The 17,278-nt window shown below is 40.4% G+C and overlaps 1 protein-coding gene across 1 annotated transcript in view; it reads right to left on the bottom strand.

The window, feature by feature from the left end:
* HGD (homogentisate 1,2-dioxygenase) overlaps positions 1-16,274 on the bottom strand; it is an 85,684-nt gene extending 69,410 nt beyond the window's left edge. Inside the window, exons 1-2 of the mRNA XM_006884315.1 lie at positions 16,174-16,274; positions 3,842-4,028 (exon numbers count right to left, since the gene is read on the bottom strand). Coding sequence (XP_006884377.1) covers positions 3,842-4,028; positions 16,174-16,274 — 288 coding nt within the window. The remainder of the gene's footprint in view (positions 1-3,841; positions 4,029-16,173) is intronic.
* Between the last annotated feature and the right edge of the window lie 1,004 nt (positions 16,275-17,278).

The following is a 17,278-nucleotide window of genomic DNA, read 5'->3' as shown; positions in this document are numbered from 1 at the left end:
ACAGTTACAGCTTGCTTGGCTCCACAATCAACACTCTTGGCACCAGAAGTCAGGAAATCAAAAGAGAACTGCATTAGGTAAATCTGCCAGAGACCTCTCCAGAGTACTGAGAAGTAATGATGTCAACCTAGAGACTAAGGCCCACCTGATCCAGTCTACAGTCTTTGCTATTACTTGCTATGCATCAGAGAGCTGAACAATGACTAAGGATGACAGAAGAATAATCAATACCTTTGAGTTGTGGTGCTGGAGAAGAGTCTTGAACATACCATGGACCACCAAGAAAACAAATATGTCTGTTTTGAAGAGTTGGAGAGGGTGAAACCAAGTTTCTTTTTGGTGGCTAGGATTTTGAAGCTCCATCTCACATGCTTTGGGCATGTGACCAGGAGAGATTGATCCTTGGAGAAGGATATTATGCTTGAAAGGGTGGAGGGAAAGCATAGGAAGAGATGACAGTCTCTGATGAGGCAGATTGATATAGTAACTGGGGCAATGAGGGTAGGTATGTCAGAATCAGTGAGACTGGCTCAGGACAGGGCAGGCTTCAAAGCTGTTGTACATAGGGTCGCTGTGAGTCGTAGGCCATCCAAGAGCACATAACAATAACGATAACAATAACATGCATCAGAGTTGTATTCTTTCTCCCTACCTATTCAATTTTTATGCTGAGTAAATAATTTGAAAAACTGGGCTTTATGGAGAGGAATGTGGCATTAGGATAGAAAGAAGTCTCAACAACTTGTGTTATGCAATGACACATCCTTTCTTGCTGAAAGTTAAAGCACTTGCTACAGAAGATCGAAGAGTATAGTCTTCAATATGATTACATCTTAACAGCAAGAAAACAAAAATATTCATCATTATGTCTATTGACATAATTATTATTGACAATTATTGATAATTATTATTGACAATATTATTATAGATGGAGAAAAGATTGAAACTGTCAACCATTTCTTTTTACCTGGATCCACAATAATCACCCTTGATACCAGTAGTTGAGAAATCAAAAGATGTGTTACACTGGGAAAATCTGCTGTCAAGGACCTCTCCAGAGTGCTGACAAGCAATGATGTAAGTCTAAAGAGTACATATAGCTGATCTAAGCTATGCTCTTTTCAATTACTAGCTATGCATCTGAAAGTTTGACAATGAGTAAGGAAGACAGAAAAAGAATCGATGCCTTTGAGTTCTGGTGTTGGAGAAGAGTATTTAATATCCCATTAACTGACAAAGAAACAAACAAATACATCTTCTAGGGAAGGTGCAACCAGGATGCTTCTAGAGGTGTAACTCAGAGGTGAAAGATGGTGAGAGTTCATCCTGCTTTTTTGAGTGTGTTGTTAAAAGGAATAGTCTTTGTGAAAGAATATCATGCTTGGAAAGCTGGAGGATCAGCACACAAGGAGAAGGCACTCAAGGCTTGGATTGACACAGTGACTGCAACTCTGGGCTCACATACACCAGAAATTATAAGGATAGCACAGGATAGGACAGAGTTCATGATCCATTTTTCATAGAATCTTAAATATGAGTAGTTCACTTGAAGGAACCTAACAAATGCTTTGGTAAATATGAACATTATGTGTAAGTAAAAATTGGTGGAATATTTAACAATGACTGGAGCAATGCATCAACAGTGACCTGCCAGAAAGTAGATTCAAAAGAGGTCATGCTGTTACGTGTTGTCCAATAAACTATGATTTACAGTGACCTTATGAACAGCATATCAGAACATTATCCTATCCAGGTCATCATCCTGATCTCCGATATGTTTGAGCCCATTGTTGTAATCACTGTCAATCCGTCTTGTTGAGGGTCTCCCCATCTTTCTTGGACCCACTATCCCCTTTCCCAGAATGCTGTCCTTTTTCAATGACTGCATCCTCCTGACAACATACTCAAATTATGTGAGATGAAGTTTCACCATCCTTGCCTCTAAGGTGGACCCGAGTCACACTTCCTCGTAGGCAGACTTGTTTGTTTTTTTGGGGGGGGTTTTTTTTTTTTGCAGTCTATGGGATATTCTCTACTCTTCTCCAACACCACAGTTCAAAGGCATCTATTCCTCTGTCACCCTTATTTACTGTTTAACTTTCAGATGTATAAAAAGCAATTGAAAATACCATGACTTGGCTCAGCCATACCTTAGTCTTTCGATTAACATTGTTGTTCCTCAGCCCTTTGGAAAGGTCCTTGACAATAGATTTACCAGTGTAACACCTTTTTTAGTTTCTTGACTGTTGTTGTTATCATGGGTATTGATTGTGGATCCAAGTAAAAATAAATTCTTTACAACTTCTCTTTTTTTCTCCATCTACCATTTACCCTATCGATCCAGTGATGAGGATTTTTGTTTTCTTGGTATTGGGATGCAGCCTGTAGATGGATTACAAAGAGGGCTCAGTACAAGGGATATCATTTGCTGATATCAGATAGATCTTAGCTGATTATGTTTTATTGACTATGCAAAGGCATTCAACTGTCTGGATCACAACAAAGTATGGATAACATTGAGTAGCATGGGAATCCTAGAACACTTAATTGTGCCCATGAGCAAACTTCCCACGAACCAAGGAGCTGTAGTTCAAACAGAACAAGAAAATATGTTATGGTTTAAAACTTCAAAGCTGTGCAACAGGGTTGTATCATATAGAAATTTCTGTCCAATCTGTATGTTGATCAAATTATGCAAGATGGTGGACTGTGTGAAGGTCTGGAGGAAGACTTATCAGTAATCTCCATTATGCAGATGACACAAACTTGGTGAAAGTCAAGAGAACTTAAATCACTTTCTGAAGAAGACCAAAGACTGCACAGCTTTCAGAATGGGTTATACCTCAACATCAAGAACACAAAAATCTGTACAACTAGAGCAATACTCAACATCATGATAAATGAAGAAAACATTTCTATAGATGGTTACTTTCAATTATATGTTATTCATGGTATTTTGCTTGACTATATATCTGTTTTTGAACCAATCCCAGGCTGTTTTGGTTACAGTTATTTTGGGTTTTTTCTTCTCTTAGTTGTTTTTTTGGTTTTTGTTTGTTTGTTTTGTTTTTGTTTGCTTGTTTCTCTTGATATTTGATAAGGTCAGTTCTTTTGTCTTCTGGTTATTTTATTCTATCTTCTGTCCTACTCTATTGTTGAGTATTTCTAGTTTATCTGATTTATCTGCTTCATGCTTTAATTCCAATATTTATCTCTCCTTTATAGTGTTTTAAATTTCCACATTGAGGCTCTCACTGTCTTCTTCCATTTGTTTCCTGCTTTCTACTAGTTTGACTGCTGTGTGGTTTTTTCCTCCCATATATGTATTTCTCACCCTCGTCTAAAAATTATCCATTCTTTTTTACTGTGGCCTCTATGGGAGAAATGTCCTCTTCTTCATAATTGCTTTTAATTGGTCCTTCTCTTGTGATTTTGTGTGTTTAAAAAATTATTTCGCCTGAGTCGTGTTAGTTTTCTTTCTTGACTAAACTTTGCATTCTGGTTTTTGTGGGAAACTTTTCTGATTAGGATCACTGGCAGTGCAGTGACCAAGTGCCCAGTTCTACAGGAGGGAGATGCAGTAATGCAGCAATCTGGTTGTGCAAAGATTCAGTCTCAAGAACTCCACAGAATGACTCGACTCTGCTCATTGCTCTAAGTCAGACCCTGCAACAGTGGACTTTATATTTTCTGAAAGCTAATGAGGATTCCGGAGTTCGAGGTGTTTGATCTTTGAAATTCTATATGTGTGTGTGGGAATGCGGGTTAATTGGTTGCAGATGTTAGTGTAAGCTGTGGGGGACCTGACTTTCCTATGGCCGAGGTTGGGACCTCTCCATACCTTTCCTTTATGGGTACCCAAGAACAGGCTTTCCCGTGGTGTCCTGCTGTGGGCAGGGCAAGCTATTTCTGTGTCGCTGGTCAGTCTGAAATATTCTCCTTCTAGCTCAGTTCTAGTTCTCAGCCATTTGGGGCTGTAGCTAAATTCAAAAGCACTCTTCTGCAATGCCAGGGGGAGCTCTGGTGGCCTATAGGGTAAGGAACAATGTTGTGAACTCAGAAAAAAAAGTTATTTGAATCCACTAGCTGTTCCTTGGGAGAAAGTTGAATAGTCTCATCATGTGCAATTTACAGTTTCTGAAAAACCTCTGGAGAGTCAGCTATGAATCAGTTCCAACTCAATGGTACATAATATTCACCCACTTTCCAGTAGTCAGCTTTGTCATCATCATTGTCGTTGTTAGATGCTGTCAAGTCGTAGACGACTCATAGCAACCCTATGAATGAAAGGCCTGAGCACTGTTCATAGAGTTTCTAGAGGCAAGCCATTTCTGAAGTGGACGCCACTCCTGCTTCCAGGCTTGTTCTAATTGGAAATCTCCACCAAACACTGTCCACCATGAGTAACCATTATCACATTTGGCACATCAATGTCCCAGTGTTCAGCATCACAGCAACTACGAGTTACCTCTGTACAGCAATGCACAGACAAGTGCTATACCACCTAGAAGAATGTTTGACAGGAAAAAAAATTAAGCCACTGCCTGCCCTAAACCCTAGGCCAAGCCTCGAGGCCCTCGCTTCAGGAAGGGAGAGCAGTACCGCACATCAAACACAAGCCCAAAGAAAGCACATGACCCCCAAAACATGTGATTACTTGCATACTACCTTAAAACTATTGGGTTATAGATTCCTCTGAATAGTTCCTTCTCTGTAATCCCTGTTTGTGGTGTTTGGGTTTTGCTGTTTAGTTAGTTCCTGGGGGAATTAAGTGGAGATACACACTTATTTTGTTATCTTGCTTTGTACCTCACTTTCTCTTGCTGGGCAGGAAGGTGAAAGCAAGAAGTCAAGGTAGAGATTGAATATCAAATGCCTTTTCTCCTACAGAAAGAGTCTAGTATTTCTAGTTCACCTTAATGGGAATATGGAACATAGCTTGTTAGTGAAATTTGCAAAAATTATTATGGCAGCCTGGGTGAAACAAAAGAACCAAGCCAGTTGCTTTGGAATTGATTGTGATGTATGGTCACCACAGTTTCACATGTCACAGTGAAGCTGTGTTTCAGTGGCCATGTACTTTCAGAAGTAGATTATGTGCCAACTCTGTCTTCTGAGGTATCTTTGGGTGGATTCAGACCTCTAACATTTCCGTTAGTAGACAAATGATTTTACTGTTTGCACTACTCAGTGACTCAGGATGAATAGTGGTCCCCAAAGATCTCTGTATCCTGATCCCTAGATCCTGTGAATGCTATCTTATATAGAAAAAAGGAAAAGACACTGCCGATGATTAAATCAAGGATCTTGATATTGAGAGGGGAAGATAATTGTTTCTAACCCAGGTGAGTGCTGAATGTAATTACAAGGATCCTTACAAGGAACTCTAGAGATGTAAGATGTAACATGTCAAGTGACTAATTGGTAGCTAGGTGGTTCAAATCTATTAGGTTCTCTGAGAGAGAAAGATAGGGCAGTCTCCTCTTGTAGCCTTGGGAACCACTATGAGTATGAGGAATTGGAATGAAGGCTATGGAGTTTGGGTTTTAAAAGAAAGAGGCAAGGGGAAGAGTTGACTCAAGAAGAGAGGGGAAACAATGCAATGATAGAGTGATGCACTCTGAAAATGGAGGAAGGGGCCACATGGTAAGGAATGCAATGAGCTCTGTTGTTGTTATTATGTGCTGTCAAATTACCTGCAACTCATAGTGATACTGTGTACAACAGCCCTGAACCCTGCCCTATCCTGAGCAAATCCTATCTTTTCAGATAGAACCAACCCCACATCTCCAGTCACTGAGTCAATCTATCGCATCCTGGGTCTTCCTCTCCTGCGCTGTCCCTCCACCCTTCCAAGCATGATGTTCTTCTGATAGGACTGGTCCCTCCTGGCCATGTGCCCAAAGTATGTGAGATAGAACTTCAAAATCTGTGGGAGATTCTCCTTGAAAGCCTAACACTACAGCTTTAGTTCGGTGAAACAGTTTGAACTTCTGACCTCCAGAAATTGAAGAGAATTACTATGGGTTTAAGCTCTAAACTTGTGGTAGATAATTCAGTTCAGTGGCAACAGGAAACAACACAAGCATATAGACTATTGAGTCTCATATTGGCTAATTTTTAGAATCACCCAATAAACTTGTTAAATGCATAGACCCTTGGTGATAGAGAATCTTTAGTGGTAGGGACTCAAGTTCATGTTAAATCAACTGTCCATTTTATGAATAAAGAAAGTATCCTGCATTGTTGTTGTTGTTAAGTACCTTTGAGTCATAGATGACTCAAAGCGACCCTAGGAACGAAAGACCTGAACACTTGTATAACTTTGGTCAATTCTCCATGTTCATAGAGTTTCTGGAGGCAAGCCATTTTGGAAGTGGACGCCACTCCTGCTTCCAGACTTGTTTTAATCAGAGAGCTCCACCAAACACTGTCCACCATGGGTAACCATTCTCGCATTTGGCACATCAGTGTCACACTGTTTAGCATCACAGCAACCACAAGTTACCTCTGTACAGCAATGCACAGACCAGTGTTATCAGTATATTTTGGAGAAGCAAAATAACTTATACAAGAACATAAAGTAGCCCATTTTATATTTATTATCTTGTCTTTTGCTTCCCCCTTGTGCTGTTTTTTATGTAAATACAACTTGTTTTGAAACTTTGTGTTGACATATTCATAAAGACTAAGAAATAAAAACTGAGAAATATTTTTTAAAATTATATGATATTTACTGATTGAAGTAAGTATGATGCAATCTGGTTTACTCTATTTGGATTCCTGACCTCTAGAGCTAACATTTCCTTGTGGAGAATAGACAGCAGGCTGGGAAGAATGCCTTTGAAATGGAGAAAAAAGACCAGCATGCAGTTGACATTGGTGTGCAAAATTACAGCAGGGTAGAATTTTAGTTATCATTTATTTATAAATGGTTAGAGATGTTTCCAACTCCTGTTGAATTTCGCTACATGACATCTACCAGGAAATGAATTTCTGTGTATGAAACCTCCAAACTGCCCTTTGAAATATTTTCTGTTCAGATCCTTAACTTCCTGCTTTCTTCCCTTCGTTTTGGCTTCTCTGTGCCCTAGTGCAATGTTCAGAGTCACAACCATCTTGGTCTTTTCTTCCTCCTCTGTCTTTGTAATGCCCTTTTGCATTCTTCATGGATTATGTTCTTGATGTCCTCCCACAGCTCATCCGGTCTTCATTCATTAGTGCTCAGGCCTCAAACCTTGTCCTCAGATGGTTTTTAAGTTCAGGTGGGATAGACCAAGGTCAAATTAAGGTTCCTATAGATTTGATTTAACTTTCTTTAGCTTTATTTTGAACTTGTATTTGAGTAACTGATGGTCTGTTCCACAATCAGCACCGGGCCTATTTTCACAGCTGCTATTGAGCTTCTCCAATGGTTCTTTCCACAGATGTAATTGATCTGATTCCTGTGCATACCATAAGATGAAAGCCATGAGTATAGTCATCATTTATGTTTCTTATGAAATATATTTGCAATTAATAAATCAATGACTGTACAGAATTCTATCATTTTATCTCCAGCTTCATTTCTGTCACCATGTCCATATTTCCAACCACTGATCCTTCTTTTCTGTTCCCAACTTTTACATTCCAGTCACCCATTACAATGAACACATCTTTTTTTCAAAGTACGTGAGACAAAGTCTCACCATTTTTGCTTTTTAAAAAAAATGTGTGTGTGTGTGTGTGTGTGTGTGTACCATCAAATTGGATCTGACTGGTACAGGAGGAGACTGTCCCTCCTTCTCCAGCAGAGCATCTGGTGGATTTGAACCGCTCACCTCTGGGATTGCAGTACAGCTTCTTGCCATTAGGCCATCAGAGTTCACTACAATTAACACATCTTGATTGTATGTTTGATCGATTTCTGACTGCAAAAGTTGGTAGACATCATCTGTTTCCACCTCTTTGGCTCTAGTTGTTGGTGCATATATTTGCATGATAGCCATATTAACAGATCTTCTTTGTATACATATGGATATTATCCTGTCACCTACAACATTGTATTTCAAGATGGATCTAGAAAAGACTGACTCCCAAAGATTGATGGTTCACATCCACCAGCTTCTATGGGCAATCTCCTCTCATGTGATTTATAGGCTCTGAAAACCTGCTGCAAGGTTATTTATGAGTTGGTTCCAACTTGGCAGCACATGACAACAACAACAATATTTCTCTCTTGGGACTCAGTGTAAGGAAACTTTTTCCAGGAAGTTTCTCTTAACTCTACCTTGGTCAGATTCAGGTTTTCCCCTCTATTAATCTGTGCTATCAGGTACCTAAGAAAAGGTAATATTTTCTGTTTTAAAATTTTTCTTTTAAAAAATGTAACATTTTCTGAATGAATAAACAGGAGTTAGCTCTCAGGGCTGAAAACAAAGATAGAAACCCTTACACTTCCTTCCATGGTGAGTGTTGTCAGGATCCCTATTAATTACAGAGATGTCTGATTCCTCAAACTTGGCAGTACTTGAAGAGCATTTAGGGATGTGCCCAAACCCTATATGTGGGAAGAAGCCTGGGCTTACTTTGCCACCCAGCATTCGAGGCAATTGTGATGTGTTCCTTGCATGTATACTGGGCACTGATGCAGACTGGGTATAAAGCACCAGAAGGCATTCCTTTTCTCTGCCCTTAAAATATTTAGTCTAGTAACTGCCACCAAGGCTTCTTTTAGAATCTTGGTTTTGGAGCCAGACAAACCCAGGTTCTAATCTCATTTCTGTCACCCATCAGCAGTAATTTTGGACAAGTCACTTAATCTCTAAGTTTAACTTTCTTTACTGGTTAAATACAAAGACTATCATATACATTCCTGATTAATGGTTACCATATAAATTACTTCATCATTAAATTGCCTAGCCCCCATAAGCACAAAACACACCTATACTTCACAATTGTATTTTGCATGGTATTTTCAAATGGTTTCATTTTCATCTGGAAGTTGGACATTGAGTAAGGACGAAATAAGAAGAACCAATGCCTTTGAATTGTGGTGTTGGAGAAGAGTACTGAACATACCATGGACTGCCAGAAGAATAAACACATATGTCTCAGGGGAAGAGCAACTGGGGTGCTTCTTAGAGGCAAGAATGATGAAGCTTTCCCTTATATACTTTGGGCATGTCATCAGAAGGGGCCAGTCCTTGGGAAAGGACATCATGCTCAGAAAGGTGGAGGGAAAGAGAAAGAGAGAAAGACGCTCAATAAAAGGAGTGACAGTGACCATAACAACGGGCTTGAGCATATCAGAGTTTGTGAGGACGGAACAGGACAGGGCAAGGTTCAGATCGGCTGTTCATAGGGTCGCTATGAGTTGTAGTCGACTCGATGGCATCTAAAAACACACATCAACACTTTATGATGGCATATCAAATGTTTTTAAAGAAGAAATTCTTTTCTACAGGAAGTATTTTGCTACCCCTGGGTAAAAATTGGTTCTGAGATTAGGATAAGGAATTAGATCAAGTCTATTTAATTGACCAGTTGAAAGCAGCCCAGGAAATTGCAGGACTGTTGTTGTTATGTGTTGTGAGAAGTGACTTAGAGCTGACTCTCCAGTGGGTTTTTAGAGTTTATAAAGCTGCATGAGAGGAGATTGCCTATGTATCTCCCTTGGTGCAGCTGGTGGATTCAAACCACATGTCTTAGGGTTGGCAGTGCAACTCCTTACCACAAGACCACCAGAGCTCCCTCCAGCAGAGCAGGATGTGAAACTATGAGAGTTCATGGTGCAGTGGAGCCTTTTGATGTTACAGAGTCCCAAGACATTTGTAATGAGTAGAGACAAAAGATGGACAACATAGATTTATCTCTGTCTTTTCTCCTATCCTTCACAACTTAGCCCTACCCATATCACAGATAACATAGTGACACCTTCGAAAACATAGATGTGGACAAGGGAGTTCCAAGGCACTTCCCAAACTCTGACCTAGTAGAGTTCCCAGAAGCTTCCACAGGTTCTTTCTGATGAAGACACAAAGAACCTGCCAGATTATTTCTTACCTTCAACTCAGCCATTCTCCTGCAGTAGGGAGATGACTTCAGGAAGCCCAGGTCCTGACAAGATGAGTCTAAAGTGCTTCTGTTTCTTCCTCAAACCTGCTCCCAATGTTCCTGTTCTCCAGTTTTGGCTGTGCCTCAGCTGGGCAGCAAGTCACTCAAGCTACCAGAGTTACCTAATCCCCTGATATAGTAGGGAGAAAGTACAAGCTCATGTCTAAGTTTACACAATTGTCTTTGTAATCAATTAATCACATGCCATTTCTGGAAGAGTGTACAGAGGACTGGCTCTTCTTCACTTGAGGTAAAAGATTGACCAGTTACAGGAAGTCCCTAGGGTAAGCACATGATCCATTCTTCACGGTGTCTTTGAGATTTTGTAGGTCCGTGGGTATAGTTGCAGAGAATTATTCTTTCACTTAACTTGAGAGCAAACAAAGGTGGGAAGGCCTTCCAACGATGCAAAAGCTGCACGTGCAGCAAGTGTAGGCGACTGTGGTGAAGAACAGGAGCGGGGTCAATCGTATCAAAGTAAGGGCACATTTACATAACACAAAAGGGCATACTTTGCCCTTTAAAGTCAGGTTCTGAACCCAGGAATTTGCTGTTATTCGTTCCAGTGAAAAAGGATTGTTGCTAATGGTGGAGAAATGAAAGCCAGCTGGGAAAGTCGGCAGTCAGTGTTTCTGTGTGAAAGAGGATTCGCCACACAGCCCTGACTCAGGTAGGCAGAAAACTCACATTCCAGCAGCGGCAGCCAAGCAATGAGTCTCTTAGCCAGCCAGCCACTGATGTTTAACAGAGCTCCCGAAGGTGGGGGCCAGAACTAACAACTCTCCACAAGGTCTCAGGCTCTGGGGTGACCTATCTAGGGTCCAAAACACTTCACTTCTAAGTCAAAAAGTCAAATGGAGATGTTTGCTCTTGTTTGTCTTCCCTGACTAATGCATATTGACTGTTCTCAGAAATTCTCTATGGAGCATTGGAGACGCAATGGTTAAATGCTTGGCTGCTGATGACAAGGTTGGCTGTTTTAACCCTCCAATTGCTTCTCTGCAGAAATCTGCTCCCATAAAGATTTACAGCCTGAGAAATCCTACAAGGCAGTTCCTTGCTGCCCTGAAGGGTTGCTATGGCTTGGAATTGACTCTAAACAGCAGGAGGTTTTGGGGATTTCTTTACAAACAGACTGGGAGCCCTGGTGACCTAGTGCACAGCTTATCAGCTGCTGATGGAAAAGTGGAACTCTGGTGGGGTAGCCCATAGGGGAGGCGCACCAATAACTCTAAGACAGCGCCTCCCTGGTGGTTCTAGTCCACCAGCAGCTCCACAGCAGAAAGATGGGCAATCTCCTCCCGTGTGATTTACCGTCTCTGAAAGTTCTTTGGAGGGTTAGCTATGAGTCTATTCTAACTCCATGGGAATGGTCGATTCAAAAAGTCATCAGTTTGAATCCACTAAGTGCTTCAAGGATGAAAGGTGAGCAGTCTCCTCTTGTCAAGATTTACAGGCTTGGAAACCCAATGGAAGAATGGAGAGACGGAGGTGTAGAGGGTTGCTATGGGTAGGAATTGATTTGATAGCAGTGGGTTAGGAGCAGAACAAGATTTTACTTCCCAGTGACTTAATTTTCATGATCTTCCTGCTTCCCATCATGATTACTCTCTTTATTTTGGTTAGGTATCAATTTCTAGGCCAATAGTATTAAGGACGAAAGAGAACTTAAAGCAAAGCTCTGTTTGTGCCAGATTTTTACACAGACATTAAATCAAAACCCAAGCCGTTAGCTACTGAGTCAATTCTACAGGACAGAGAATTGCCCCATAGGGTTTCCATGGCCAAACTTTATGGTAGCAGACCACCACTTCTTTCTCCCAACGTTCAAACCACTGACCTTTACATCAGTTGCTGAGTGCTTAATCAATGTACCACCAGGGCTCCTTTGTAATTTCACAAAAACACAGTAAACTAAGTTTATCGTTACAAAATCAAATGCAATAGTCCAGGTTGGAAATGGGTAGGCTAGGTGATTGTTCAAGATCAGATTTTTTTAATAGGAAGCTTCCAAATTTTCAGCATTGATGTTGTTGTTGTTGTTATGTGTCATTGAGTTGCCTGTGACTCATAGTGACCCTATGTCCAACAGCTCTGAACCCTGCCCTATCCTGAGCCAGTCTCACTGACTTTGACACCCCTAATGCCATTGCCCCAGTATTGTGTCAATCCATCTCATCCAGGGTCTTCCTCTCCTACACAATCTCTCTACCCTTCCAAGTATGATGCCCTTCTCCAAGAACTGGTTCCTCCTGGCCATGTGCCCAAACTATGTGAGTCAGAGCTTCAAAATCCTAGCCTCCAAGGAGAAACTTGGTTTCACCCTCTCCAAGACAGACCTATTTGTTCTCTTGGCAGTCCATGGTGTGTTCAATACATTTCTCCAGCACCACAACTCAAAGGCATCAATTCTTCTTCTACCATCCTTAGTTATTTTCCAGCTCTCTGATGCATAACTAACAAAACCCAAATAATTGTAGAAGATTGGTAAAAAATTTATACATTCCTCCTGCTGTTTTATCCATGCACCTTTGCAATATGACCTCATTGCTCCTTTCAACACGGAATGGCATCTATTTCTTGTATCCTGGAATCTTGCAATGCCCTCCCACCTGAGGGTCAGCTATAAGCTAGTTATGACTTGATAACAATAAAAGGAAAAAACAACCTACACACTGGAATAGCAAGCAAAACCTAAAGTATCTAAGATAGATCTAACAAATATGTGTAAGCTTAAGCTTATTGTGGAAAAATTAACTTTATTGAAATGAGATCTGAATATACAAAACTCAAACTCATTGCTGTTGAGTTACTTGCCAGTCACTGTGACCCTCCCTCAGGTTTCTGAGCCTGCAAATCACAACAGGAGGACATTGCCCAGCAGACTGCCCATTCTCCCGCAGAGCAGCAGGTGGATTTGAACTGCCAGAGATGCCTTTAGATTAGCAATACGATTCTCAGCCAACTATGCCACCAAGGGGCCCTAGTGAGGTAAGGAGAAAAACACCCTTATTCAAATCAGAGTTTTACTAGATGTTACATGGAATTTGATATGCCAGTTCAAAAAATTATTTTAAAATGTTTGCATCTTTGAGATGGTTTTGGGCTGCCAACTTGAGATCCTCTGCTGTAGATAAATCTATGCAAACTTGAGACGTCGCTGGGTTCCAACTCAGTGCAATAGCAGCAGAAAGGTTTGTCTGTGTATGGGGGTTAGCAAAGAGGTGGCCAGACCAAAGGAGTCACGTTGATAGAAACAATTTCTGATTTGTAGCAGGCATGGGGACGGATACCTGTGAATCAAGCAGCTTGTTGTTTATTTCAACAGATGTCAGCCAAGACAGGTGACATTGTGGTGTTATATAAGACTCCTGGGAATTTATATTTAAACCTGGGAATGGAGAGAGCCTAGCTGAGGCTATGTTTTCACTATTTTTGCAATATGCAAACTAAAAATAGAAAGTGGATGCCAAGAAAAAACACATTTTGCATACCTATGTTTTGAATCTGTATTAATTCTGGATGTTAGCCATTTATGGTTTGTAAAGGGAGAATAAAAGTGGATTGGAGCCAACAAAAGATGAAAAGCTTCCTGTCCCCATAAATGTAATCTTTTTTCCCCTCATACATTTCCTACACTCATCTCATTGAGCCCAGATGACCTTCATCTGCAGAGAGAACTAATTTCTAATCAGAGAGATTTAAAAAAAAATAGTTTTTATTTTATACTGGTTTACTTGTAAAGTTTGTATACAGTACTTTTCACACCGGATCTTTCCATTTCCTTTACCCACCCCTCCTTCTATCCATTAAAGTGTGTGACCCTGCAATTTCCCCCCTGCCTATCCTCACTTCTCTGCTCCTATCCTGCCCCCCCCTTGAAACCTCATACACGTTTTACTAGTTATCTACTTCTACAATAATGGTTTTATACAGTATTTGTCTTTATGGGTCTGAATTAGTTCACTAAGCATAATGCTCTCCAGTCCCTCCCAAGTTAGGTAATGATATTCAAAATCACATGTGCTGCATAGTATTCCATCGTGTGAATGTACTATCATTTCTCAATCCACTCCATTGTAGTTGGACAACTGGGCTGTTTCCATGTTCTTGTGATGGTGAATAATGCTGCTATGAAGACTGGTGTACAAGTCTCAATTTATGCCTCAGTTCTCATTTTCTCAGAGTATATTCCAAACAGTGGAATAGTTGGTTCTTGTAGAATTTCTATGTTCAGCTTTTTGAGGAAATGTCAAAGTGCCTTCTAGAGTGGTTGTACCATTTTACAATCCCACCAACAGTATTTAAGTGTTCCTATCTCTCCACATCCTCTCAAACATTTCTTCCTGCCTGTTAAATTTTAATCAGAGAGATTCTTGAAGGAGTAGAAAGTGGTATCAGATTTTTGACTGAATGAAAATTAGCTTGAGGGGTGTGAAAACACGTAATATTGAGTGAATCCATAAAAAATAGCATTATCTCCTAAGTGGGTTAAGTTTATTTCCTGTCTTTCTCTATAACAAGGATTCAAAAGACAAGTATTTACTTTTATTTACTTTTCAACTATTATACTGCAGGCATTGTTGTATACAATGAAGGAATGTGGGGATAAATAAAACATAGATGCAAATTGTTCTGATTCTTTGTTGGATTTTCATTTTAATTATTATAATCACATGCTCACTTGTTGACAATCATTGAGCAAGTTGCTGTTGTTTTGGTTTTTTTAAATTTTATTTTATTATTTTTTGTGTGTACCATCAAATCAGATCTGACTGGTACAGGAGGAGATTGTTCCTCTTTCTTTAGCAGAGCATCTGGAGGATTCCAACCGTGCATCTCTGAGATTGCAGTTGCAACTTCTTGCCACTAGGCCACCAGAGCTCGCCAAGTTGCTGTTGTTTTAAGGTCTTGCCAAATCACCCATGGCTCATAAACACTTCTAACAGATCAGAACTTTTCTCTATCTGATGCCATTGTCAAGATCTCCCCCCGAGTGTTACAGTCACTATGTCAATCTATCTTGTTGAAGGTCTTCCTCTCTTTCTCTAACCCTCCTCCTTTCCCATTATGATGTCATTTTTCCAAGGACTCATCCCTCCTGAACAACATGGCTAAAGTATGTGAGAAAAGTTTCATCATCCTTGCCTCTAAGGAGCACCCTGGTTGCACTTTCTCCAAGACCAATTGCCCTTTGGGAAGTCCATGGTTATTCTATGCTCTTCACCAACACCACAATTCAAAGTTACAGATTCATCTTTAGTCTTTCTGACACATTGTCTAACTTCTAGATGCATAGGAGGCAATCGAAAATGCCATAGCTTGAAAGATACTGTGTGCCAGACCCTGTGAAATTGTGAGAATATAGAGATGACTAAAAGTGTCCCATCCTCCAATAGAGCAGCAGGAAGAAGACTGACCAATAAATGAATAAATGGGCTGTGACATTAGAGCATGATCCATGCTGTGAATGTCTATGGATTGACTGGGGTCATCTAGCCAAGAATCACAAGGCAAGAAAACATCTTTTCAGAGATGATGTCTGAGTCAAGTCACATAGACTAAAAAGCTGTACAGGAAGGGCAACACAGAGGGAACAGTGTGTCTTAAGGCAGATGAGTGGATGTGCAGTGAGTAGATGCAGAAATCCATGTCAAAGGCTCTGTGACTGAAATGGCAGCGTGGTGGGATCTTACTTCTGCTAAGAAGAGCACTTTGACAGACATTTGAAGTGGGAGAAGAGGAGAGCTCTTGTGGAAAGAGTATTTTGTGTGCAGGGGCAAGGTAAGAAGTTTACTTATCCAGCAAAGAGTCACAGTATCAAAGTGGTGAGCAACAAGAACAGAGTTGCTCAAGAGCAGGTACAAGAGGACAGATTCAACAATCCAACCTGGAGAAGGAATTGGAGATACTAAGCATGTCCCTTTATAGCACAAAATAAGAGGTTGACTCCTTACAGGAGCTCCTTTAGAAAAGTTCCAGATCTAGAGACACAAGTGAGTGGTGAGGAGACCCAAACCAATGCAAAAAGTAAAAAACAACTCAAAATCACTCACTTTTGAGTTAGAATCAACTTACATCTTGTCCTCCAGTTTGGTTTTCTGAGGTGGTTTTGGCTGAGGCTTGGGTATGGACTGTTTGCTCTCAATTGGGTATGAGGTGATTGGATTTGGCCTCATATTTAAAGTGCATTCTGTCACTAGTTTGGGGCTGGAATCCAGTTTGGGAAGATGAGTGGAACAGCTGGATTCTACAAAGGTGTGTTTTCTAATTTTGGTTGAGGCTTCGGTGTGGAACGTTTGCTTGCAATTGGGTGTGAGATAATTGGATTTGGCCTCATCTTTTTGGTGGAGCTCCCAGATTAAAACAGGCTTGGAAGCAGGAGTGGCATCCAATTCCAAAATAGCTTGCCTCTGGAAACTCTATGAACTTAGAGAAACAATGAAAATTATACAGGTCTTATTCAGGTCTTTCATTCATAGGGTCTATGACTTGATGGCATTTAACAACAACAACAACAAAGTGAGTGGGAGGAGACTGCCCATCTTTTCCCCAAGGAGCCAGCAATGGCTTAAAACCACCAGAGAGGTTCTGCCTTCGGGTTAGCAGCTGCTTAACCCCTTTGTTACTTGTGGTACATATTGTAACTGTCTACATTTCCCACCCCTGTGGTTTAGTGGAAAGCTCTTATCCCACTTTTAGTGGGTGCTAACATCTGGTGGGGTGCTGTATGGCTGTGCAAATCTGTAGAAATGGTTCTCATGCCACCAACTCCAGAAGAGACCTCCCAGTACATATGAATTACAATAATTTTCTAAAAATCATATTAACTAATTTTTTTCTCTCTCACTAAGAAATGCCTATCATTACTTGAAAGCACATCATTTGAATAAAAATTCAAAGTGGGAGGGAAAACTCATCTTGAAAGGCTTAATGAAATCTCCAGCCTGTTCCCCAACCACACTCCCAGAATACCAGCACCAATGTTTCAGAATGGTCAGAAGCCCTGGAAATTCTTTTCTAGGATTTAGATTCAAAACTTAACTCATTGCCATCAGATGGAATCTCACTGATTGGAGCCCTCCCCTGGGTTTCTCGGGCTATAATTTTTTAAAAATTATTTTTAGGTTTGTTTTTTTTAATGTATTACATTAGTTTACTTACAAAATTGAATACATTATTT

Source organism: Elephantulus edwardii, unplaced genomic scaffold (genome assembly GCF_000299155.1).
Source record: "Elephantulus edwardii isolate Elephantulus edwardi_28Jun2011 unplaced genomic scaffold, EleEdw1.0 scaffold00032, whole genome shotgun sequence".
Lineage (NCBI taxonomy): Eukaryota > Metazoa > Chordata > Mammalia > Macroscelidea > Macroscelididae > Elephantulus > Elephantulus edwardii.
This window is presented reverse-complemented; position numbering and strand designations above follow the sequence as displayed.